Source organism: Astatotilapia calliptera, chromosome 6 (genome assembly GCF_900246225.1).
Source record: "Astatotilapia calliptera chromosome 6, fAstCal1.2, whole genome shotgun sequence".
NCBI classification, from domain to species: Eukaryota; Metazoa; Chordata; class Actinopteri; order Cichliformes; family Cichlidae; genus Astatotilapia; species Astatotilapia calliptera.
In genome coordinates this window covers 11973031-11998684 of record NC_039307.1, presented here as the reverse complement: position 1 = coordinate 11998684, position 25654 = coordinate 11973031, and the positions used below count along the sequence as shown (strand labels likewise).

Below are 25654 nucleotides of genomic sequence, written 5' to 3'. Positions count from 1 at the left end.
ATAAAAAGGAACACAAACATTTAAAAAAAGAAAGCTTTGAAACAAGGTACAACATATGAGGAGTTCAATCCCAAACAAAGACTCCATGAAGGAAATTTAAGATTAATAACATCTTGGCTTCCTAGAAAACAGCGACTGACCGAGTACTGAACCCAAGTGGACACGGTCAGGTTTCACAAACATTCTTGTTAGGAGGATGTGTTGGTTCCCAAATGGGTATCTGTTGTTTTGGAATTAAACTTCATATATTGAAATGACCTCAAGACCAGAATTGACAGAATACAAGCATAAAAAGGGAACCACAAGCTTTGAACATTTTAAGCCAAGTGGCTTTTGTGACAGAAGTAATATTTCATGAGTACAAAGAGTATACATTACAGAAACCAGAGTAAGAATGAACACATCCAGATGAGCCTAAGGCCCCCAAAGATTCATCCAAGTCATATCAAAACACTCAACTGTACACAAGAGGAAAGATCCTGAAGGGTTACATCTCTGGTGCTTTTATCATTGGATGACAGATTACCAAAATTCGGCTAAAATAAATCATCGCAGTAACACAAACAGTGCTCCCTTCAGAACCTTTTTTTTTTCAGTGTAAAATAACTACACCTCTCTTAACTGTCATCTATAATGAGGCTGATTCACATCAAGTCCGTCAGCTTAAAGATTATCAACATAGCCGCATTTTGTCCTCCAGATTTTTCGTATCAGCCTTTGAAGATTTAACTCTAAATATGAGTAATGGTCAGTTGGGGTTTCTGGGCATGAATTAAATTACATCTTAATCACAAGGACGTCACAAGAAGCTGAGACTTCCTGTGTTGTTTATGTTTAACACGACTATAAAAAGGTTTTTGGACTGAGTGGGATATGTCTGTGTTTGGGCCCTGTTTTGGAGGCCTTTGAGGTTTGCAGTGCGCTGTAGAGATGGAGGAAGAGGGGCTGGAGGTGGGGGCCGAGAGGACGATAAAGAGCAGGAGACTCTTAACCATGGGTGGTGTCATCCTCCACAAAGTCTTTGGCCTGCTCCGCTGTGATCACGTCGATGTGACTCACCTAAAAAACACAGAGACGGTTAATGACTAATCAATGCTGCACCGACTGAGCACTAATCGTTTTTCTTAAGAGACAGACACAAAAGAAATTACTATCACTTTTCTGACGGAGAACAAAGACACAAATGAACTTTGAATGCTATTGATTTAAGACAAATGGAGTTTGAACAGAATGCAAAATTATGTTTACAACACTGTCACCACCACTGCATTTTCTCCCTTGAATCCTAAAGCTAAAGTGAAGAAAATAGTTGTTTTTCCCCCCCACTGACTTTAGTAGGCTGGGCTGTGTGAGAACAAATGAGCAGCCTCTCTTAAGACTTATTTTTCTTGCTATTGTTGTAAAAAAATAAATAAAATAAAATCACCACCTACTATTGGGAGAAAAAAAAAGTCAAATGCATTTGAATTCTCAGAAACATCATCACGCTGTAAACGATCACCGATGATTGTGAGAAAACTTGCTCAGGTACGTTTAAAACTTGTTAATCCCGGAGCATAGTCTGACTCTCAGTAGATATACAGAGACTCGAAGGAAGAGGCCTCACCTTGTTTCTGAATTTGACACCATAGAACTTGTCGGCAGATTCGAGCAGCTCAGGTCTGAAGGTGGTGGTGATGAACTGGGCGTGGCCAGCCAGCTCAACAATCATATCTGTAATAAGAAGGTTGGTTTGCTTTGAATAAAGTTTCCAATATTTCAGCAACTGTCATTTTAACTTTCTTTTGGTCAGTAAATATTTTCTCCAAACCATGCATCGCACCAGGTCTCACTACAGTTTCATAAGCCTTCCCTTTCACCCCTGATGCTCATCTCCTACTTCTACTAGCTTTCATTTGTTTTCTCTCCAGGCTATCGTCCACCTTCTACCTACTCTTACTACAGAGGAGACTGCGATCAATGATGAGAGGTATTTTTATTAATCAACCCTACTAAGCCATAGGGATTAAATTGCCATCATTTAATCTGTGTAGACACATAACTCATCGTTACCTGAGACAGCCTTTCTGTGCTGTGCGTCCAGGGCCTGGTCGATCTCATCAAACAGGTAGAAAGGAGCAGGGTCACACTTCTGGATGGCAAATATCAGAGCCAAAGCCACCAGAGACTTCTGACCTCCAGACAGCTGCTGCATCTCTCTCATCTCGCCCTGCTTCCCGGTGAAGGACACCTACGCAGGACGTGCATCAAATTAGACCATCAAACTTTACTTGAAACAAAAACAGAGAAATCAATTTCTTTACTGTAAGAACTTTATTATAAGAGTCTCTGATTCATGAAGTTAAACAAATCCTCTGCAATGTTACAACAGCTCTGATAATGATAAAGATAAATTTAGCCCTAAGAGGACTGCGCATTACTCATTGCATGACCAATCTCACCTTGGTTCTTTCTCTGTGTGGGAGGACCAGAAATCATAACAGTCCAGAAATACACATTCACATGTTTCCAAACAAAGACTCAAGGAAACTCAATATACTGAGGGTACTCAAGAAGCACAATTCTACCTCAGAAATGATAAAACTTTATATAATGGGAAAAACTAAAGAGCTGAAGCATTTTGCTTACTTATAGCATCTTCTTCTTATTTGATTATCTTCCATTCATTTTTTAAAAAAAGCTGATTTATAAATGGTAATCAGTAAAGCCCGTCAACTAACAGCAGATAAAACAACTGAACTGAAAAAGACTCCCACCCTGATGCCGACTCCAGTGAACTGGTCCACGGAGGGAACGCTACTCTGTGAACCGGAGCCCCTCTCGCTGTCAGCACCCCCCTCTCCTTCATCCTGAGACTGGCTTCCTTCAGCATCACCTTTCTTCATCACCAGCGTAGCTTTGCCACCCGGCACCAGTTTCTGGAAAACCTCACTGAAGTTCTTCGACACCTGAGAGGAGCAGAAGGTAAGAAGAGATAGAAAGTGAATTTTAGTCACATTTTGATGAATTTTTCACATTCTGAGAAAATGCTTTAAATTAGTGTTGAACTTCTTCAGGGATAAACCTCTTGCCATCTTCTAGGTTTCACCTCAGTCGAAGTGAGGTCACCACACTGGACCACTCAACCATGTTTGTAGCTTCTGAAGCATTTTTAATGTAGCTTTTGTGTAACTGGGTGTACTAACAGTCTGCCCAAGAAAGATTTGCTCCAGTTTTGGGTGTGTGAAATTATAGTGTGTTATTAGTGTCTTACCAGGAATTTACAATCCTACGATTTACGTATGAAGTGTGCTAGCTTTGGCTGGTAAGTTAGCACTGCTTATCCAAATAAGATCACTTCTGCTTTCCCCAAAAAATGTGGGTGATTTACATACAGGTCTAAGGTAAAAACCATGGACTTGTATCACTGAAGATTTTAATCAGAGTCTGAGCTGCAATGTACCTGTTTGAAGGTGAGCTGAATGGCCTCGTACTTGCGCAGCTCCAAGACATTCATGAGCTCCATGATGGATTTGTAGCCACGGTCCAGCTCATCCTGACGCTTGATTAGCTTTTCCTTCTGCTCGGAGAAGTTGACAAACTGGTCTAGAGCCTTTTTGTTGACATGGCTGTACTTCTTCAGCTCAGTGTTGCACTGCTCCAGTTTTCTGAACAACTGTTGGAGGAGAGGAAAAAAAGTGGAATACAATACCTCATTAGTTCCAGGCAAGATCAGATCTGCTTTAAATCAGTATCATTTTAAATTACGCCTCAAAACATGCTCTCTTTCAAAATTATAATTTAGATTGCTTGTGCATTCATCCATCCATCTTTCAGAAAACAATACTTTTTGTGTCTGTGAAGGTTCTCAGTCATCCAGGTCATCGTAGTCAAAGGAGCTCGCAAAAGAAAAGCGTCTGGACTTCTTTAAGTTGCTTGAAGACGTTTCACCTCTCATCCGAGAAGCTTCTCGGATGAGAGGTGAAACGTCTTCAAGCAACTTAAAGAAGTCCAGATGCTTTTCTTTTGCAAGCTCCTTTGAATACTTTTTGTGAAATAACAGTATATTAAGTGATGCACACAGAAAGCCACCAATGTAAAAAATAATAATAATAAAAAATGCATACATGCGTGTTTTAATTTTTATGTTTTTAAAACCTGAACTCACTAATTTGGCAATTTTGCTTTGATGTTACAACTACACTTTCAGGAAATATTGCTCAGTACTTTTATATTTTCAGATTATTTTTCCACTCAAGGACAGGTTTCATAATGCTAGAAAATGAGTTTCACATGTTTAACTAAACATACATTCATTATGCATTTCATGGATGCGTTTTGCACCTTTTATTCATATCTGAAAGAGGACACGGCCTGATCAATTAAGATCTAGTTTAGTCTAGCCTGAAAGTGTCTCACTGTCTCTCCAAACTCTCAAACTATAAATTCATCTCTTTGAATCACTAATGACCAAGTGCCATTATTACATGGCTCTCTCAAACACTTCTGCAATCAATGGCACCATCATGCCCCCAAGCAGTGTCCTGTGGAGAAAGATTAACTATATGGAGTGTTTATGAGCAAGCGAGCCTATTTTCGGCATTGTTGAGGAGGGGGGCTTACACAAGCACACACGCATAGACACACACATAGTGTGCGCACTCAGACACTTATGAAAGAAGCAGCCAAGTCCACTCAACACACAGTCTTTACCCCCAGTGTCTAGTGAGTCACTAGTGAGTGGGTGGGATGTGATGGCCTTGGGCTTTATTCCTAAAGAGACCTGGCTCTGGCTGCATGTGTATGTGCAGATATTTCTAAATGGATTTGGGGGACAAAATGCACATAAAGACTGACCTCAACCCAGCTATTTCATTATTGTTTGTGTTGCTGCTGTAATGGCTAACATGTGAAATAAAACTGTTCCTGTAAGATTGCGCTGCTTTGCAGGATACTGTCTTTCAGGTCACCAATTTACTCTCACTGATGCCAACAGCTTTTCAGGAGCAAGGCTCTCTACTCAGCTGAACCCCAGAACAAAGGTTATAAGCTAATGAACATTGGTGGGAATAGATTTTGGACCTAAAATAATCAGGCAGACAGTAATGTGATTCCAAGCTAGTGTTGTTCTGTGTCTGTTAAATGTGTGCTAAAGTAATGATTTGAATGTATTTTGTACAATCACCAATTCAACTTCATAAAGTAATGAATAATATGTCAGTGTGTTCAATGACTCGAGTGATCCACAGTGGGTGTGTGGATGTTTTGTGATTTACTCTTTCTGATCCTATGCATGTAACTTGCCAAGGGACTGCCGATTCATATTAGCTTTATGAATTTGAATTTTGAATTTATTTATTTAAAGGGACAGTGCAGTTAAACATAGTTCAAGTGCATGAGACTGATGTACTGCACATAGGTTTATAGCTACTGCTATGCTAACTAAAGCTAACTAAGCTAACAGTTAATATTGTACATATTTCCTTCTTAAGTGAAACCAATTAAATTAAAATGAATAATTATTATCTTTACCAGTCTATCTATTCATATAAAGTCACTCTAAACAACACATGGAGGATGCCATCAACTGGCTCCTGCACCCAGCACACTCCCTCTTTGAAATAACTGCAAACACTGTGAGAATTATGCTCTTTGCTGTCTTTGTGTGGATGGTGTTTTGGGACGGGATCAATAGGATGTTACTTTGGGCATAACCCGGCTGGTATGAGCCCCTCTCCAAGAATTGAGAGGGTTTCATTGCATAACTGATGTACAGAAGTACAGCAGAGTGGTGGACAGTTTTATAGATGGTGTGAGCTAATCTACAGCTTGCCATCACTAATACTAAGCCACTGATTTTAGCCAATAGGAAACAGGTTCCTCCTATTCTCCTGGCAGCACCAAGGAGTTAGATTAAGAGGTGGCTGAGGACAACAGATACGCATAGACAGTGAATTGTGACTGGTCCAGGAACGCTGAAGTTGTCTTTAAGAAGGTCCAACAAGCTGATCAGGAAAGCTGGGCCAATTCTAGGAGTAGAACTTAAGACTCTGTGTCTGAGAGCAGGATGCTGAAGAAAGTCTTCAGCATCATGGAAAATCCATTCTACCCTGTGCATGCTTCCCTGACTGGTCACCAGAGCAAATACAGTAAAAGCCTCATTGCCCTGAGATGCAGGTCTGAGTGCTACAGAAGATATTTGTCTCACTGTGACTCTATAACTCCTCTCCATTGTGTATGGGAGGTGGGACTCTTACAAACACTTTAACACACGCACAACAGTGCTCTTTTAAAATCACTCCATCTGTTCTTTCCAGGATAGATGGATTATTATAATCTCTGATTTTTCTCTCTCTATTATCACTTACCTCATCTGCTCATAGCATAGACATCATTATCACTGTGTCAGTTTCTGCCTATTTGCACTTCAACTCACATGCGAGATGCTGTACATATGTGTATTTCTACTCATACTAAAACTGCTTTTCTTTTTTGTGTATCTTGTTTTTCCAATAAACTGTGCCTTATTCTATGTTTAAAATGCATTTTATTCTGTTTTTGACACTTTCCCACTGAAACTTGTTAGTTTAAAGTGACTGAGCATGACTCCCAGCTCCCAGTGAAAATAAAAGCCCCCAGTGCTTTGTTTCCATTGAGCATGTAAAAGGCAGAACAATTTCCCCACTGAAAATAATAAATATCGTATTTTAATAAACTCCCACTGAAAAATAACACTGTACACTACATGTCTGAAAAGTGCTAGGGCTGGCTGATAAAAAAGAAAAGAAATTTTAAAGCCAGCGGCGAGCATATAACATCATTAAGCACTGTGTGTGAGTGTGTGTGTGGGTGGCAAGGCGTACCTGTTTGAGTGTGAGGGTCTGGTATTTCTCAAACGCCTCCTGAGGCAGCGAGCCAAGCTCTCGGATTTTCTTCATGCACTCCTCTTTCTTCTTAAGCAGCATGCCCTGTCTATTGGTCATTTTCTCCAGCTCCTTTGTGTCATGGTTGATGGCGTCATTCTGCTCCTTCTCTATGTTCTTCCATCGCTCCATGCTCTTTATGTGCTCCTTGATCTCCGCCTCAGTCTTGTCAATCAGAGAATCCAGATCTGGGAAAGACATTTGACGAGGTGATATGGGTTAGATTTTTATCTACACATAGTATACTGCCGAATTCCTGACTTTAAAAAAAGATGACTTTCTTTAATAGTTACTGCAATTTGCTTCGTCTGGGAAAAACAAAAACAAAAACAAAAAAAACAACAAAGATGGTAAGGGGAAGTTTTTTACCAACTTATTTTGGGTGGACTGTTTGAGCCTTTTATTGAATTAGATTTGAGTGGTTACTTTCTTTGATGATGTAACATTTTAAATGCTGCTGACATGTGCGGCACAACATGCATGCACTTTCAGATGAGTTTGCCAACAGTAGCCAATGCTAGCCAGTGTACTGGCAGTGTAAAACCCATCCACATCCACACACCTTTGCTGAATGTGGTTACACACTGAAAGCCTCGACTTTTCTTTCCTTGATCAAAGGAGAACGCACCAAGTTTGTAGCACTGCCACCTCCTTTGATTTCCAACTTGTCACAGACCAGAGAGAGAAAGGTGCTGCAAAGATCACGGCTGGAAAGATCTTTGAGATGTTGTAACTCACTAAAATACGAATAATTACTTAAACTGACTATTTTAAGTGCCATCTAGCGAAGGCCTGCAACTTTTAATTATTTTGTCGACCACTCTCGTATATCCTTAGTTTCAAGATGGCTCGTAAGACTTTGTGTCATCTTTGTTCAGCAGAAGCGATTACATCATTTGTCTTTAGAGCCTTTTCTCAACAACCTACAAAAAGGGAGACAATGTCTCTTACTTTCATTTAAATAAAGAAGAAATTAAGATTTTTCTTCTTTCTTTTTTGGAACAAAGGTAAAACTGACAATAGTCAAGAGTGGATGACTGAATATAGCGCCTACATAAGAAAAGGATGATGCTGTGAATGCCTTTAATTAGTTAGTGCCAATGATGAAATATGAATCCATGCAAATTAAGGGTATTCAGAAACAAGTGCTTTTTGACAACTGCATTTTATCACCTCTGAGTCACTGCACCACATTTATAGAACATTTATACAAATGTGCGACCAGGCAGTCTGTGCAAAAACATATTATTCAAATTGTGATTCGAAGGCATCACAGCCATTCTCACCATCTGCTGGCAGTACCAACTCAATGAAGGTATCCTACAGTTTTTCAATTTATACTCAAATGACAACAATAAATTGAGCCAGACAGGTAATAAATTAACTAAGCATAAGAGATAGAAGACTGGAACGATTTGATTTTTTTTCCTCTGCTTTCATTTTACCCGGAAATGTGCAGTAATGAGCACTACATAGCTACAGATTACACAGAGATACAGATATTTACCTATAGCCTATCTATAGATGAAAAAATAAGACTTAAAAGTCAACGTCAAAAGTTAAGGTATAATTTAAAGTCCAGCTGCAGCCTCTCCTCTCGAACACTAGAGCAGGCAGTGAACCTAGTTGTTAAAGTATTATTTACAGCTGTCAGCTATGCTTTAAGGGCAAAGCCTTTGTGACAGCAGAAGACCCAGATACTTGATCCACCCTTTATATTAGCTCAATGATGTTTAATAAAAAAAAATAACTGAATATTGTGTCCTATATAATTACTGTAAAAAAGGTTTTAACTGAGTCACATTATTTCATGTGTATTTTTAAAGCAAGTGTCCATGGCTTTTTGGGTTTATTTCATTTTCAAAAACCCTTCCTGCCCTGAAAAATAACATTTTCATTATTTTTCCTGGTCTTTAATGACAAAAATCAGTAATTTACTTTAAATACTAAAAACTCTTTAAAAATACTTTTCTTTGTGATCATAATAAAATTAAAACTTATTCCAAAACACATGCTTTCAGGCATTTTCTTTATAAATTCAAATTTAACTTCTGGACAACTGTAAGACAGACTTACATTTAATGAAAGCAAACAATTACAATAGAGGAGCAACCATTAAAAATACACCAACAGGATCCCCTGTAAGTGATTATGTCTAAAGTGAAACCTAATCTAACTTAAACCACTTTTAAGTAGGTATAAACTGTCCTGTTAGTAAAATAATACGTGAGCTTCTATATATGTGTCATAAATGTAGCCACAACCACAGCAGTGACTATTTTATCCCAACATATGAACAGTAGTACTGACAAACATATCAATAAATTAAAAACCACATACCTTCTGATCGAGCTAAAGTCTCTTTAACACGTTTGTTGATGCCGTCCAGCTCAGAGGTTGTGGCCGTGAGCACCGTGCCTCCCTCCGTCTCACGCAGCTCGTTTAGCTCCTGTGAAATACAAAGTGAGGGAACATCAAAATAGTAGAATAAATAAAAAGAGAGGGTCATTCAAACACCTCTCTACCTAGAAAATGAAAACATTATTTATAATTAAATCGGCTATATCCAAGAATTAATTTGTAACAGACCACAATTTAACAGCAGAAAACAAAGAATCAGAACTTAAAATAATCTGACTTTGTTAATATGAAAAGGGAAATAATTCAACAAACATACACATATAGATCATGTGACAAACATATTCTACAAGCAAAGTGCTTAAAGGGATGATGTACCTGCTCCACTTGGTCAAGACGTTTCCTTAAGTTCTCATTGAGATATGTTTCTACTCTGGTCATGATGCCCTCAAGCTTGATTCTCTCATTCAGCAACTGTCTGTTGTCCTGCAAGTGAATAAAGACATCGAAGCACAAAAGTTACTTATGTGATATTTTCACTATGTGTTGAAATACCAGTGATTTGATATTTGAATGGGTTTTTCTTGCTTTGTTTATCACATAAAAGAAATCTCTTGCATGAAATGGTGCTGTCAGAGTGACGGATGTGTGAGGAGTGATAGTCATTTATCTAAAAGCCAATTTTGCAGTTTCTGCCTTTATAAACATCCTGACAATCCTAAGATGAGAGCAACTTTAACTGTTCAGTCTACACAGAATACAATCTGCTAAAAATAAATAAATAAAAATTGTGTATACACTTATCTGCCTCAGCGACAGTTATCAGTGAATGTTATGTAAAGGAACAAGTCTTTGCCCACTTATGTCGAAGCAAATATCATATTAACCAAAACCCATGAAAACTAAACCAGGAGTTCTGTTGCAGGTAATATAATCTGACAACAGCAAACATAACAGAACCATATATGAAAGGCTTCATGTTGTGGGGGCGGAGTTGTTGCACAACGATGGCAGGAATGGCTGAAAGTTCAATGAGGGGAAAGCCGAGAGCAGCTGGCCGTGAAAGAGAAAGACAGGGCAATGCTGTATCACAGGAACATCCCACACACAGCTGCTGCCTGCTTCTCTCACCTCAGTCAGAGCATGTGAATACACTAGGAGGAGGCAGAAAGCGAAAGGACACCGAGAAACAAATGTAGGTAACCGGCATGTTCTCTGAACTCCATGTAAGCACGCACAGATGCTGCCACAATTTCAGATTTGTCTTTGTTTTTGCACAACACTGGTCACTATATTCTTCATTTCCGGTTAATACTTGTACAGCTGCTGTTATTGTGTATATATTTATTTATATTTAGATTTCTTCATACATTCTTATATAGTTCTATATTGTGTATTTTGTTGTACAGTTATTTTATTTTCAACTTTAATTTATATATTTATCTTTATCTTATTCTTCCCAGTTAAATTTACCCTTCATTCTAATTTGTGTTGTACAGTTATTTCATTTTTAACCTTAATTTATATTTTATTCCTTCCTAGTTAAATTTACCCTTTTTAATTTTTCATATTTATTTCCTATCTTATTCATAGCCTTTTCCTTTTTTGTTCTCTTTAGGTCACGAGCAGTTGTCCAAGCATTTCACTACATATCGTACTGTGTATGACTGTGTACGTGACAAATAAAATTTGAATTTGAATTTGAAACACATTTCTAAAAGACAGTAATTATTTCACTGGAACATTTTTCTTAAATGTCTCACAGTTGATACATAAGTTTTTTGTTTTTTCACATCAGTGTGATTTCCCCCCCTGAAAAACCTGAATAAATTGCACAATAAAGTTTTGAGCAATAAACTTCTGTAAACTGATATAGCACAATTACACAAATGAAAATTCATGTGTGTGTGTCAGTTATTTTACAGTGCAGAAACACTGTCACAAATGCTGCAACAGACACAGTCTGTGTCCACTGACCTGCTGCAACTGACGAATCTCATCGTTGAGGTCGTCGACACGCCTCTGATCTTCCAGGCTGAGCTGAGACAGCAAATCTGTACCGAGCTCCGCCTTTAGCGACTCTCTGGTGGACTCCATGGCATGGAGGCTGGCCTCCAAACTCTGAAGGCTGCGTTGCTGGACAGAGAGAGAGAAAAAACGAAGGAACGTTAGACAGCAGTGGGCAACATTAAGACGATAATGGGGACAGGCTGAACCTGAGGCACAGACCAAGTTAAACATCAATAACAAAATCTGGTCATAGTGATCTTGAACACAGGGTTTTTATACAGGTTACAATACACTACAACAATGAGGTAATATTACCTTGGGCATGAAAGTCTTCTCTGACTGCTGCCTCTTCTCCTTCAGCATCTTCATTTCTGACAGAATACTGTCTCTGGATGCCTTAAACTTCCTCTGCTGTGTCTCGATCTGCTGCATCTGATTCATCAGTTGGTCAATCTCATTGTTGATACGTGGAGGTGGCAGTTAAGGAAGTATATGCCAATTTTTACTACAGACGAGCATTTTCAGTTTTTCTTAATAGCCACTCTTGAGCTAATCACAGTTACGTCATATTGCAGTGCCTATTATAAGGTCCCTGATGCGATGCATTGTTAAATCGTTATTACCATTTCCCCAAGCAAGTTAAGTGCTGGGACTGCAAGAAACCTGGATATGCAGCCCATGAAACCCATTCAAGCATTGAAACACTAGTGACTTACACAATAAATACAACTGTATGTCAACTCAGCTGAGCAAACATTACAAACCAACATAAAACATGCCAGACAATGAAAACACCTGCAAACTGCAATATTTACAAGAGTAAACACTACATTTCAAACCTCACAAACAATCTGATATAACTAGTTTGATGTGACCTGTCGCAATGCAACAATTAAATTACCCCCAGGTAAAAAAGTGTAACATACACTTAAAAATACACTTGTGACATACACTTTCCAAAATGATATTAATGTTTTCAGTGCTTTTGCTAGTCCCCAAGCTGAGAAAGAAACAAATTTTCCCTTATAGCAAAAGAAGAAAAAAGAAATGAGTTGGTGCAAGATTGATGAATGTCACAGAACAATGATACAATACATAGCACATAAACACCTGATTACCCTGTTAGTTTAAGTGTCATACTTTTCTTCTAATAGGTCTTGAACTAGAGATTAAAATCACCAGTTGTGCTTCTAATGCCACAGGAAGAAGGTTCCACGTTTAGAAGTCAGTTTTTGGTTTTGTTAATTTATTTGTTTTTGTTAGTCAACCAAACTACTTGAAACGGTTAAATAAAAAGGATAAGAAATGATTCAGCTTTAATTAAGCACTTTGGCACAGAATCCCTAAACAACAGAGACAGTTTTGTTGAAGCTGAAGCAGCAAACTGGAAGGGCACTCAGAGAGTTGATCTTCTGCCAAGGCCAAAGTCACATTCAGCTATTTTAAGTGACTTGGATCTAAAATTAAAGCATGTAAAGGGTTCTTCTTTTGCACATACACCACCTCTTCCCAAAGTTTCAAGAAATTCAGCCTGGTTAAATTTTCTGTAATCGTACTGACAAGACACACAAAAGACACTGATCAGATAATGAGTAAAGTCATGGGGCATGTTGTAGGCTATTTAGTGCTCCAATAATGTGATTGGGCTTTTAGGGAAGGAGGTGTCTCTAAAATCAAAGCAGAGGATTAAGAAGGGCTGCACATGCTCATCATTAAGTTAATTTAACAGACAGGCTTATTGATCTTCAAAGGACTGCAAAACTCCTGTGGGCCTCTGAGGTCTACCAGGACTCAATGAACACCAAGACCAATCAATGTAGTGATATAAAAAGGACTGAAGGAAAGTGGATTTTCCTGCCTGCTGACCAGAGAAGACTGAGAAAACAGATGTTCAAAGATAATCTGACAAATGTGAACAGATAATATCAGGCTGCAAACAGTTTTTTTCCATAGAAAAACAAGATAAATTAGCACAACCACATAAAATCAGGTACATTTAAAATTTCTGTTTCACATAAAAACTGTATGAAGTTTCACTGCAATGTAATGGAACAGTGAAGACGGCAACTAAAAGAAGGAAGGAAGGAAGGAATGGCTGGGAGCTCATGCTTATTGACAGGGCAGAGGTGGAGAGTGAAAAACAAGGTGTCTTAAATAATTAATTCATTCTCTGACTCACTCCTCCGGGGAGTGAAGTGAAGCACCATGTCATCGGCACAGATGCCCATTTCGCCTACTGACTCGTACATATACGTAATCACCAGGTGCGCACACACCAAGCAGCATACGCTTTACTGGCTGTGAGTGAGTGAGAAGCTACACACCATAACACAGGTGTGCAAACAGACATTTAATCATACTGGGCCGGAAGTGACCATATTCATAAATACATCGCACATGCAAACACAAATCCTCTGTGATCCACTTGTTTGGCCTTCATGAGCTGTCCAGCAGTGAGTCATGGCTCTGGCCGATATGACCCAACACACACTAATCCTTCTTGACCCGATTAAACTCTGCCACAGCGTCCCAGCTAGGCTCCAACTGGCCTTAAGGTAGCTACACAACCCAGACTGATTTAATACACAATTAAAACAAAGGTTCAGCCATGTGACATCACTGCATAATTGAATGAGGGTGGTGTAACTTTCAATAACATAGTTTTATACAGAAAACAGCTCCAATTTAAATTAAAATTTTAGTCCTAAGAGGGTGCAAAGTTTTCTGTTGTCAACACAAAGCAATGTTTACTTTAAAAGTCAATATGAAAACGATTTTAGAAAGGCTAGTTTTAACTGTACATCATGATTTAAACCTTTCAGGCAAACACAATCTCTATCCTGAAAAGGAAAGAAAATCTACTTGGATCTAACAGATACCGATTATTAACTGTCTGTCTCCAGTGTTTATGAATTTCATAACATTTCAAAGTGGGAGATGTCTGTTTAGTCATTTTCAAATTCAGTCTTGAATCACATACTCCCTTTTCCCTCGGTATTCCAGTCAAACCCAGGCCATTTTTCTATTGTCAGTAAGTCTAAGCAGCCTCACTAATAACGCGATTCTTCAGTGAAGCTTTCAAGTTTGCTCATACTCTCAACGGACAGCAACACACAGCGCTCTAACATCAACATGATAAACAAACTCGCCACACGTTTTAATAGAAAGGATATGTTCAATGTTCCTGCGCAGGTTTTCATTGAGTTTGGCCTCCAGCTCACCCAGCTCCTCCTCAGCCTTCCTCATGTCTTTCTGAAGCTCCAGGCGAGACTTTCTGGTATCATAGTATCCTCCTGTCAGAGCTCCACGGTGGCTGACTTGGTCACCTAGTAAGTAACAAAACAATGATATGAATGTTCTCAACTGGAGTATTTTGCACTGAGAATTGTTGAAGCTGTATTGCATTTCACAGCAAAGCTTACCCTCCAGAGTAATACAGTCCATGGTGAAAGCTCTTGCCAACTGGGTGGAAACCTCCATGCTACGACAAATGAGGGTCTTCCCAAACACGTGCTTGAAGGCTTTGTCAAAGTTGGAACTGTAGCGGAGCTTGCTGATCATTGGGATGGCATCCTGATGGAGAAAAATGAAACAAACAAACAAAAAAAAAATCATTGGTAATAATGAAACTAATTTGTCAGTAGAAATCTTGATGAGAAAAATTGAATGAAGAGGACTGAACAAAGGGAAAGTTGAATGCAGTTTTTATGTTAACTGCCACTGTCAATTACTGTATACCACTATTTGCTAGTAGATTCAAAATTTAATACATGCAAAGCGCCCATTCATGTCAGGTACTTACGTTGGTTTCTGGGTAGGCGGTGTCTCTGACGTCCAGCTTGCTCAGAGGTAGGAATGTGACTTCTCCAGGCAAGTTCATTTTGTTGAACTCCATGAGTATTTTAGTGCTCACTTCATCAGTCTCCACAATGTGGTAAAACAGCCTTAAAAAAAACAAAGAAACAAACAAAGACGAAAAAACAAAACAAACAAAAGTAATTTTTTACTATAAATCATAAATTGTTTATAAAATCTACAGCACCTGCTCTGTGAGTAAACATGAAAACTCCCATTTGATATTTAAAAATTTTAACAGGTTCTAAAGAGGAAGAATAAAGCAATAATAAAAAAGCCCAAGGCAGATGGTATACTGATACTACAAACGGGGGAGTAACTTCAGACTAAATGTTTTAAACTGACTGGGCTGATGGCTTCCCACGCAGCAACCTGCTCCTTTTACCCACCGGGCACATTTGTATAATCTTGCATAATAAAAGGACTTGGAGCCAGAAAGTGTTGTTTTCATTTCAGCCTACACAGACATTTGAATGAAAATACAAAAGCAAACCACACCTGGTCCCAGCTGTAACCTCCACGCAGGTGTAAAAAGCAGGCTCACATTCAAAGTTATTCATGACGATGCCATGATAACCATTGATGACATGCTGGTTGATGCCCTTTCGACGGAAATGCTCAAGGACTTTGTTGATGCTGTCAATACCGTTCAAGATGGCCTGGAGGAAAGATCTACATTCTCAGTATGCAAAATAACACACAAAAAAGCACAGAAAAATAAACTCATATTGTATGAGCCATGAAAAAAACCCCAGGTCTGTATTAACTCCATGGCGCAATCCTACACTGAAATATACACTGCGAATATAAAAATGTGAGATAGATATAGCCCATCAAAGGCTGGAGACGGATGAGTCAGCCGGGAGTAATGTAAGAAAAATAGATGTAGGACATTTGTCCATGAAGCTACACACAGCCTCCTTTCATCTGGGCAGACATTATTCAGAAGTGATATTTGATTGATGTATATGCCTCGAAGAAATGACTGGATGAGGCAGAAAGGAGTGAGTCATATGTAAATTTAGCTAGCTATCATAAGGTGCCAGTAGCGACGCAGATGAATGATTCCATTTGATATATCTATTCTGACAACCGGCTGAGTCACAAAGTGAGTCGGTCGCTGTATTAAGGTGGGCTCGTTTAGAGAGCGAGGCCTCTTTTTCTTTTTTAAACTTGGGATTTGATTTATCTTCTCTTGCCCATTTCTTCGCTAACAGCTCTTCTGTATGTAAGTGCGTGTGTGAACTATAATGGCAGGTCTACCTGTGGCTTACAAGTGACATCCTGGGAAAGAGGAAGATAAATCCATGTACTGTGTATGTGTGTTCAAGTAAAAGGATTCAATCCTCTGAAAAAAACCCATCCACTTCTGTGCCCATACATGCATAGTCACACTTTCACTTGTATCCAGGTGGAAGCATTGGGGATCCTATAGTTGCATTATGCACGTCAATAATTTCGCAGTCATGTACAGTGACACAGACCTTGCCAGTGGCTGCTCTGAGGAGCTGCTGTTTTTTCTCCAGGTCCTCTCGCTTGGCTGCCAGAGCCTGCTGCTCTGCGTTCTCCTCACGCCACAGGTAGCTGGGCAGATACAGAGAGTCACACACTGTTACACTTATGTCACCAGAAGCACTAAAACGCAAGTGCAGTCATGACACTAAAACAAAAACAAAAAAAACCCTTCAAACTAAAACTCTCTTTTATAAAGGGTTACATCTTTTATCTCTGTATTCCTTCATCTTGGAAATAGATTATGAAACCAACACAGCTGCTGATTCATAGTTTGAATGTATTTAAAAATAAATATTCATTCACTTTCACATAATTTCAAGTCAAGCTGTTTTTAATTGCAAACTGTAACTATCATCCTCAAGTAAAAATATATCATCTCGATTCCCTGCCAAACCATCTCATTGTTTCGGTTTGAGTAAATTCATCATTTGTTCTCATTTTTAGATATGCTACTAATAGCTTGCAGCTGTCATTTTGCCTTCTCACCCGACAGACTGCGCAGCGGATCACAGTGATGGGTGCATAATTAAAAATCTGACATACACAAACTATTCGTGGAATCTGTTTTACATGCTGACAGTAATAAGGGTCTTGCTGAATTTAATAGAATTCAGTTTATAAAAAAAAGAAAGATCACAACCTCTTTTTATGCTTAAGGCAAATTATGCGTTTTGAGTGTCATTCCTAATAATAGCTGGAGAGGCCTGAATGTGAATGCTGCCTTTGTCGTGCTTCAAGAAACATGGAACAATATTGCGCGTTTTCACTAAAAAGCCTCATGACACAATTCAACCACCCTGAAGGACCTTTTAAAGGCAAGGAAACTGTGGCAGCAGAAGCCTGAGGTATCATCCTCTGTGTTACATAAACACACCTCATTGTTTAAGTGGACTGAGAAGGCCTGGTGACATTCACAGGAGACAATACACTGGCATCTATCTAAAGGTTGCCAAGCGGAAACAGCATACTGGCTAAAAGAAAGGCTAAACAACAACCTTTCAACTCAATTCAACATGCAGGTCTGACTTATGTAAAGCTTCATTTTATCATGAGATGTCAAACTAATCAAAACTGCACACTAAAAAAAAAAGTTTAAAATATGACTGAATTTTATACATTTACATCTTAAAGATGTGAGGTCAGAGAGAAGATTAAAAACAAAGACGAGGTCCTTACTTTCTTTCGCTCTGCAGTTCATCTTTCTTGTTCTTCACTTCATAATACTTTTTGTCCAGCTCCTCCACACGGGTCTTGACCTCATTCAGATCTTGATCGAGTTTCTAAAGATACAAGTTTGAAGTGAGACACATTAACCTGCCAGGATGTCAGATCAAAACAGCAGAAATGTTTTTCTAAACGACATATATCACACCACTAATCCGAAATAAATAAATGCAAAATTATTTATTTTAAATCTGTGTAAAGTTAAGGAGCCAAATGAAAGTCTATGCCTTGTTGACTGTTTTTTTTTTTTTTTTTCACTTTTTTGTTGTGGATTTTGCACCAAATGTTCACAAGTCATGTAATGAAAAGCTTAGTCTCAAACTGTTAACTTCATAATAAAGATTTGTTTCCCCCTTTCAAAATTTCCCACCAGTCCATCCCCTAGAAACATTTTTTTTACCACTTCTTCAAGCTGTATGCACAAGACTGCAAAATACCAAAATAAAAGGGAAAAATAAGTATAGGTTAAAATGTTCCAGTAAAAACAGTGTCAGAAAAAAAGAATAGCTAGTTATTTCAACTAGAGCAACAAAAGACAGGAAAGCAAAACTCAGTGTGCAATTCTTTTTCATGGAAAAGGAGGTCTGAAACATTTTGAATTATCTTACGTTATACTGCTCGAGGTTCTTCTCCTTGTTTGCTTCTGTGTCCTCCAGGTCTTTGTGGATGGCAGCAATCTGCCTCTTTTTGTCATTGATAGCCTGGTCCAGAGACTTCAACTCCTTTTTGATCCACTTGTCCCTTTCTTCCTTAGAGGTGAACTGACTGCCACGACCCTGCTTAGCATACAAGTCTGTCCTCTCTTGTGTAGCTTGAGCTAATCTGCAAGACAACAAAGGGGGATGATAGATTTATAAACTGAACCGATAATTTTCTTTGGCTCTCCTTCCTTCCTGTATTCAAATGTTTGTATAACACATGCAATAAAATAATTTTACAACGGAATTCGCAAATATCTCATGTGAAGACACCTTTAATCTCTCACTATCAAATTATATTTAACTCAGGTTGACTGACTCATTGAATCACGCCTGGTCACCGCCTGCTCGGGGAATGATAACTGAGAATGAGTCATCCCTACCTGGAGATGCCCCGCTCCTCCTTTTCCTTGACCATGTTGAACTTGGGTTCAGTCTCCTGCAGCTCTTTTTGTTTCTCCTCAATTTTCTCCAGGAGCTTCTGACGCTCCTTCAACAAGCGTTTCTGGAAGATCAAGAGCAGATTATTAATCCAACAAATCTGACAAATGAAAGGTTAAGAAAAGAAGAGTTACATGTGAGGAAAAGTGTTGAAGAATAAACAATCCTCATGACAATTATGAAAAATGTATACTTATATTTTTAGGGCTGTCAAAGTTAACAGGATAATAACGCATTAATGCTTATTCCTTTTAACACCTCTATTTTCTTTCGATTAACACATGCGTGCTTGGGCTGTGACCTGTGGCCCACCATCCTTAGATTGGGGTGTCTGGAAGTGAAGCATCAGAACATTGTGAATGATAAGCAGAAATGGATGAAGAAAAGGGTCGTTTGAATAACAAGTTTAGCTTTAATGCTCTGCCAGACGGTTCCCTTGAGAAGAACAAAATTATTTGTACAATCGATGTGAATCGAGTTAACACTGTAGTACGTGAAGTCTTAAATACTGCTTCCTGGCCAAAAACACCACTGATAATGTAATAAAATATATACATTTTTAAAAATCTGCAATTAACAGAGTTAACTATGGACAATCACGCGATTGATCGCAATTAAATATTTTAATAGACCGACAGCCCTAACACATTTACAACAGATTTATATAAAAGGTATCTACTGGAAGAGAATCCTATAAAAAGAGCATTAATATTCAGTAAACCAAAATGTGCTAGTATTAATAGAAAATGTAACTGACAACTGATTTGGACAAATTCCTTTGTGAGATGGCTGTGCTCACTTTTTTCCCCCCGTGGTTTGATCAGCCACCTCAAAGCTGATCAAACCAGGATCCCCTGTAGCTAGAGAGGCTTTTCATTTTGCTCCAATAACTTTTGGCTGGTGTTGTGCCAGCCGCAGCCAGGTGGGCTTAATCCAACCACTAGCCAGCATGCTGCCTGGGACCCACCATGAACCATAAAAACTGAGCCAATAGAGCTGTTATGTATAATTATCGTCTTCATACTCACATGTGCACACAAACACCAAGCCATATGGAGAGTGATGCATGCCAATTCTGTACACGAAACCTCATGCCAGGGATGATGTATAGTGGAGCTGTAAGCAGAGTCTGATACGCAACCTGGTGCTTACTCCGTTTTTCTTCTCATCCCATCCCACAAGCCAACTGCACATTTTTTTGCACTGGTTGACCTGTTTTAATATTACTCATGATATTAGATATTATACAGATACTGGATGCATGATCACATACATTAAAATATAGTTATATTAAACTGACAAGTAACAGCTGCATCCATTAAATGAAATAAATACCTTTAAAACACCTTAACCAAAACCACATATTATTAGTTTTGTAAGAATGAAGCACTTGAATATTTGGATCAGTGCCTTTTGGTTTACTGATTAAGTTTTATGCTGTTTTCTTTTGGACATTCTCGGAATAATATCCCACCATACTAAATAAAATAAGTCATGATTTGGGGATTTCTGGTTTTATAAACAGACTGAAAAATTGACAGACACCCTTGCCAAAATTCTTGAAAAGTAAAGCAACCTTGGACAAGTAATAATAATAATAATAATAATAATAATAATAATAACAACAACAACAACAACAACGGATTGGATTTATATAGCGCTTTTCGAGACCCTCAAAGCGCTTTACAATTCCACTATTCATTCACTCTCACATTCACACACTGGTGGAGGTAAGCTACAGTTGTAGCCACAGCTGCCCTGGAACAGACTGACAGAAGCGAGGCTGCCATATCGCACCATCGGCCCCTCTGGCCAACACCAGAGGGGCTGGAAAGTACCCACATTTCCGGCTATAACAGGGGTGAGTGGAGTGGATTAAAAGAGAAAAAACTGCCAGCCTTTTCTTTATACAGAGATGGTAAAGGGAAAGAGGCAGGGGGAGTGTGGTTGGTGCATCATCACGTGTTTAGAGTGACGCAGATGGGAGGCTTCCGTACCCTCTGTTCACTGTTGCCTGCCAGCTCGTCCTGCAGGTCCTTGGCCTTCAACTCGAGTTTGGTCCTCTGCTTGATCTGCTCCTGGCGCTCTGCCGACAGCTGCTCTCTCTCCTCCTTCATGGCAGAGATCTTAGACTTCAGCTCTCGCACAACACGCTCCGTTTCCTACACAAAGAGAGCCAAAATAAAGAATCATTGTATGAGGGGAAAACAAAACAAAACAAAACAAAAAAAACCACAACAACCTACTTCCTTTACAGCGACTAAATGATGCGTCATTTATTTAACAAGGTCACAAAGATGAGCTGATGACATTAACCATCTAGAAATGCGTGATATATTTAGATAAGCAATGATATATTAGAGGAAAAAAAAAAAAGAGGTCAACAAACATTAGATGTGAAAATAAGATAAGATAAGAGATAAGATAGAACTTTATTAATCCCTCGGGTGGGTTCCTCTGGGAAATTCATAACACACAAAAGTAAAATTTAATTGCATTTTTTTGTGGTTATGGTACCTGAAATGTTGCACTGAACAAAATCAAACAATATTAACAAATGACTTTGTTACTAAAACACAAAAATGTCAAAGTAGATCAATTACCAGAGCACAAACACATCATTCACGGTCATTTACAAAATACTGTAACACCATCTTAAATATCATTCTGTGATGAGATTTCACTGAAGCCAAGCAATGGTTGTTGGGGTTTTTTGTTTCTTTACCTCCACTTTGTCTCTGGCATCTTGCTGAGCATCACGCAGTTGTCTGGACTTGTCTCCACAGGTTTCTCTCTTGGTGGACAACTATTAAAAGAGCCAAACGTAGTACAAAAGTCTTGTTACTGAGGCAGGAAAGTCTACTTGATACTGGCATTTGTTCACATTTAATTAAGTTTATAATGATGTCTAGGACAATAGAACTCGTGCTTTACTGCATAAATAATGCAACTGGGTTGCAACATGGGTTGCGTTACATTCTTACGCCTGCATCAAAATACAGAGAAGTCTATGTTTTGTGTTTTTTTTCTGCATGTGTACTTCAACGTTTTTCACAACTTTATTACCTCATCCAGCTTGGCACGGGTTTCATTCAGCTCCTGGTTGTAGATTGTGTACTCCAAAGCTCTTCTCATTTTGTCCCACTTCTGGTACTGAGCCAGTTCTTCCTTTTCATCTTCCAAGGTGTGCAGACGCTCCTCGATGTATTTCAGCAGTTCATTGATCTTCTCTCGCTTCCCCTCTGAGGAAAACACACAGTGGATTGTTTTCAGTTTTTTCTCTTTGTAACTCCTTCACCAAAGGTATACAAAATTAAGCAGTACTTCTGTTATAGAAACAATTTAATGCCACGGGTTACAGTCATGCACAACGGTGACTGTGATGGAAATCCGACAGTACTGCTATAAGACAGTGGAAATGGAGTACGTTTTTCTATACATTTAAGTGCTTTGACGACCACACAAACAATGAAACTAAAATGCTGCAGGAAGGAAAGCCCTGGAATGGATCTGAACCAGGAACATTCTTGCTGTGAGGCGACAGTACATGTGACACAAATTACAAATCCTGCCTAAGGCTAATGAAACATGGTACATATAGATATACATTATAAAGCCTTTTCAAAACAATCTAGCTGATGTCATGTAATAACAAAACTGTTCACAGACAATTAAAAACATTAATGAATTAAAATCTACCAATCAACGGTTGTACAAAATGAAAGGTATTCAAAAGCGTTTACCTGTCTCCTTCATGAGGGAAATACTCTCCTCTTTGCGTTCATCATACACTCGTGTCCCTGCCACCTCTCTCAGCAGCTTTAGACGCTGTGAGTCAGGGGCTGTGGCCATTTGGTTGATCTACATAAAACAGTAACATAAGGTAAATTTTCCAAATATCTGGTGTACCTCTGAGATATTCCTATCAGAAAACAAATGATAATAATTATAATTAATTAATGATTTTTTTTTTTTAATTAACATCAATTATTTAGTCTACTAATACTCTTAGTTTTTGGAAAACAGACTAAGGTAAATAAATAGTGAAGACAACACTGTTTTACTGTCTGTTCGACTAGAACTACCCACCCAATGACCACTGCTTGAAGAATGAAATTCATTTCACATCACCAAAAACTACTGTGCATTAAATTAGGCTTGGCACTGCACTTGTCTCTCACCTTTCCCTGCTTGACAATGTAGTAGGGGTTACTCCGAGAGAAGCCAGCACTCTCCAAAAGGTTCATGACATCATTCTTACTGCAACAAGAAGAGTGCATAGAATAGATGGAATCGCACATGTAGTATTGGCCTTTGGCAAATTTAACATGGACAGCTGATCCCTCGCAATACTTACGTCACCATCTTCTTGTCTAAAAAGTACTGGTCCTTCTTTGCTCCAATGACACGACGAAGGGAGACTTCCTCTTTGTCAATCTAGAAAGAGATGCATTTATCACTGGGCAAGCTGAGGGTCACACAGAGGACGATAATTGGCAGGTTATGCCACAGTATTACCAGGCTGCAACATTTCACAGACATCCGGCCTTCATCATCAGAATAAGAAGGACTGTGTGTACTGAAGGCAACGCAGTGCAATCAGTGGTCTTCATAACAGTCATCACCAGGAGAGACTTCAATATTCAATATGAAATGAACAACTTAAATTGGAATAAGGATGTTCACCATTTTAATACCCAAGATTACGAGTCTTGTTACAAAAGAAAGCATAAAAGGGTTGATGTTGCTGGTTTTTTGGATTTTAGTTTATTGTGTTTTCCTTTTTTTTATTTTGAGGTTTACTTTGATACAAACCAATGTAAACAATAATGCAAATTTAATTGTGAAACAAATATCAGCACTGAAAAGAGACTATATGATCATACACGTTTAGCCACAAGCTGCTCAGTGACCATTTATTTAACACATACACACACATTCCTTGAGAGGCCTATGGAATTTTTTAAATAATATCACAATGGAATCAAGCTGAAAATACAGTAATAGAATAAATTTGAAATGTTTGCCATTCCTACCGGCAGTCGGTTGTCAGAGTTGTCAAATATAATCTCCACAAAAGCCGAAATGACACGTGGACCAGTTCCCTCCTACAGTGACAGGGAGAGAGAGATTTTTACACAACGAGGTTTTGGCATCTACCAAAGAGGTTTTAGTCAAAGCTAAAGCAAAATCACTCACACTGTGATAAAAGTTAATTAAAAAAACAAAACAAAAAACATTTTTGCCAATTGGCACAGGTAGAAAAATGCAAAGATTTTGATTGAGAGTAATCTGTTATTTAGCAAGCATTCTTGCATTCATAGCTTCCCACTAAAGGCTCATGTTCCCAGTACATTTTCCTGTACTTACATGGAGCAGGGCCAAGCGTTGTTCAGGTCGCAGGTGGCTGAATTCATCACTGAGCACAAACTGGATGGCTAAAAAAAAGAGAACGGGAGTTAAAGTCTTAGAAGTCTAAATGTTTGAATTCTATATTGCAGCAAGTTTTGAGGCTTCATACCATAGAAAAAGTTACTTTTTCCTGATCCATTCCTCCCAACTGTAAGACGAAGGGAAAAATAAACACAAAATGAGGATATGGTGACATACAGTACATAAAGTATCCGAAAAACCTGATTAGCAACTCAGGTGCAATACAAAATAATTATGGAAAGATGTGGATGAACACATACCGATGACATTGTGCTTTGGGCTAAAAGGGTCTACCACAGTTTGGTCCCTGTAACTTCGGAACCCCTGAATGATCACCTGCACAGGGAACCAGAGACCACCGTGAACACACCGACAACAACATCAGCTGTTTCAGTGCAATATTTTAACCACATGCTACAGTTAAACATGGTCAAAGAGCTCCTGGGTCTATGAATATTTGTAAACATAAGGTGTGTAAACTGTTTATGCTGAATAGCACCATCACAGATAAAACGAGGCAACAGGGCCTTGGCTGATGGTCACTCTGATGGTCTACCGCTACTTTCATTCAGGACATTTTTGAAGGTTTGAAATCAACAATGCCGAGTTAGCCGACAACTATACAATAAACTCTCGTATTCTGCATCATATGCAACATTAAACGTTATAACAACAATGAAAAGAAGCATACAAATCGGAAAACCTGAGCCTGGCCTAGTTGCGTTAGCTTAGCATCTCGAGAGGGGACAGGCAATTCACTTCTACACTAATTCAAATAGCGCTAGCTAACGTTAGCTAGATAGCTACACAACGTTTGCCGTTTATGGAGTGCCTGTACACAGTTTTGCAATCCAATCAACGTTATACTTTGAGTGAAGCCTCGATAGCTATATATTTATCATTCAGTGGAAAAACGTTAAGCTGGCCTAAATCTTGTTATTAGACCAGTAACAGTCGGCAACACGCATCAGTCTGGTCTCGTTAGCTTACCTGTTTAATATACATGGCTGCTTATCCAGGGCGTCCCCTCTGCAAATTTGGAGATGAAACACTCCCTGCGCCAAGCTGGAGAAACCACAACTATAATAATCCAAACTTAACAATCAAACTGTTGCATTAAAAATCATAAAATACTGTAAGGCAGGAAAGAATAACATGGAAAATGGCGGCGGGGGCGGGATAGAATGGATGATACCATTTTGTGAAACTGGGTTGTAG

The 25654-nt window shown here is 38.8% G+C and overlaps 1 protein-coding gene across 1 annotated transcript; it reads right to left on the bottom strand.

Moving 5' to 3' along the window:
* On the bottom strand, positions 1-25622 carry smc3 (structural maintenance of chromosomes 3). Its single transcript, XM_026170333.1, has 29 exons — positions 25427-25622; positions 24697-24772; positions 24525-24563; positions 24374-24441; positions 24040-24111; positions 23361-23440; positions 23185-23263; positions 22747-22864; positions 22070-22245; positions 21729-21809; positions 21001-21165; positions 18946-19067; positions 18473-18686; positions 17817-17920; positions 16610-16709; positions 15624-15784; positions 15073-15214; positions 14693-14843; positions 14444-14596; positions 11586-11737; positions 11238-11396; positions 9639-9746; positions 9243-9351; positions 6843-7090; positions 3443-3655; positions 2757-2948; positions 2053-2230; positions 1607-1713; positions 1-1059 (listed from the first exon to the last, which is right to left on the bottom strand). The coding sequence occupies exons 1-29, from the start codon at positions 25439-25441 to the stop codon at positions 988-990; spliced, it is 3654 nt and encodes a 1217-aa protein (XP_026026118.1). The 5' UTR covers positions 25442-25622; the 3' UTR covers positions 1-987.
* Positions 25623-25654: the final 32 nt, after the last annotated feature.

Bases quoted from the DNA above. Each gene is read 5' to 3' on its own strand.
- smc3 (XM_026170333.1), bottom strand. The intron at 19,068-21,000 runs GTACGGAAGCCT...TTGATCTTCCAG, and splicing joins CAGGCAACAGTGAACAGAGG to AAACGCTTGTTGAAGGAGCG. The intron at 17,921-18,472 runs GTAAGATAATTC...TTGTATCTTTAG, and splicing joins AGAACCTCGAGCAGTATAAC to AAACTCGATCAAGATCTGAA.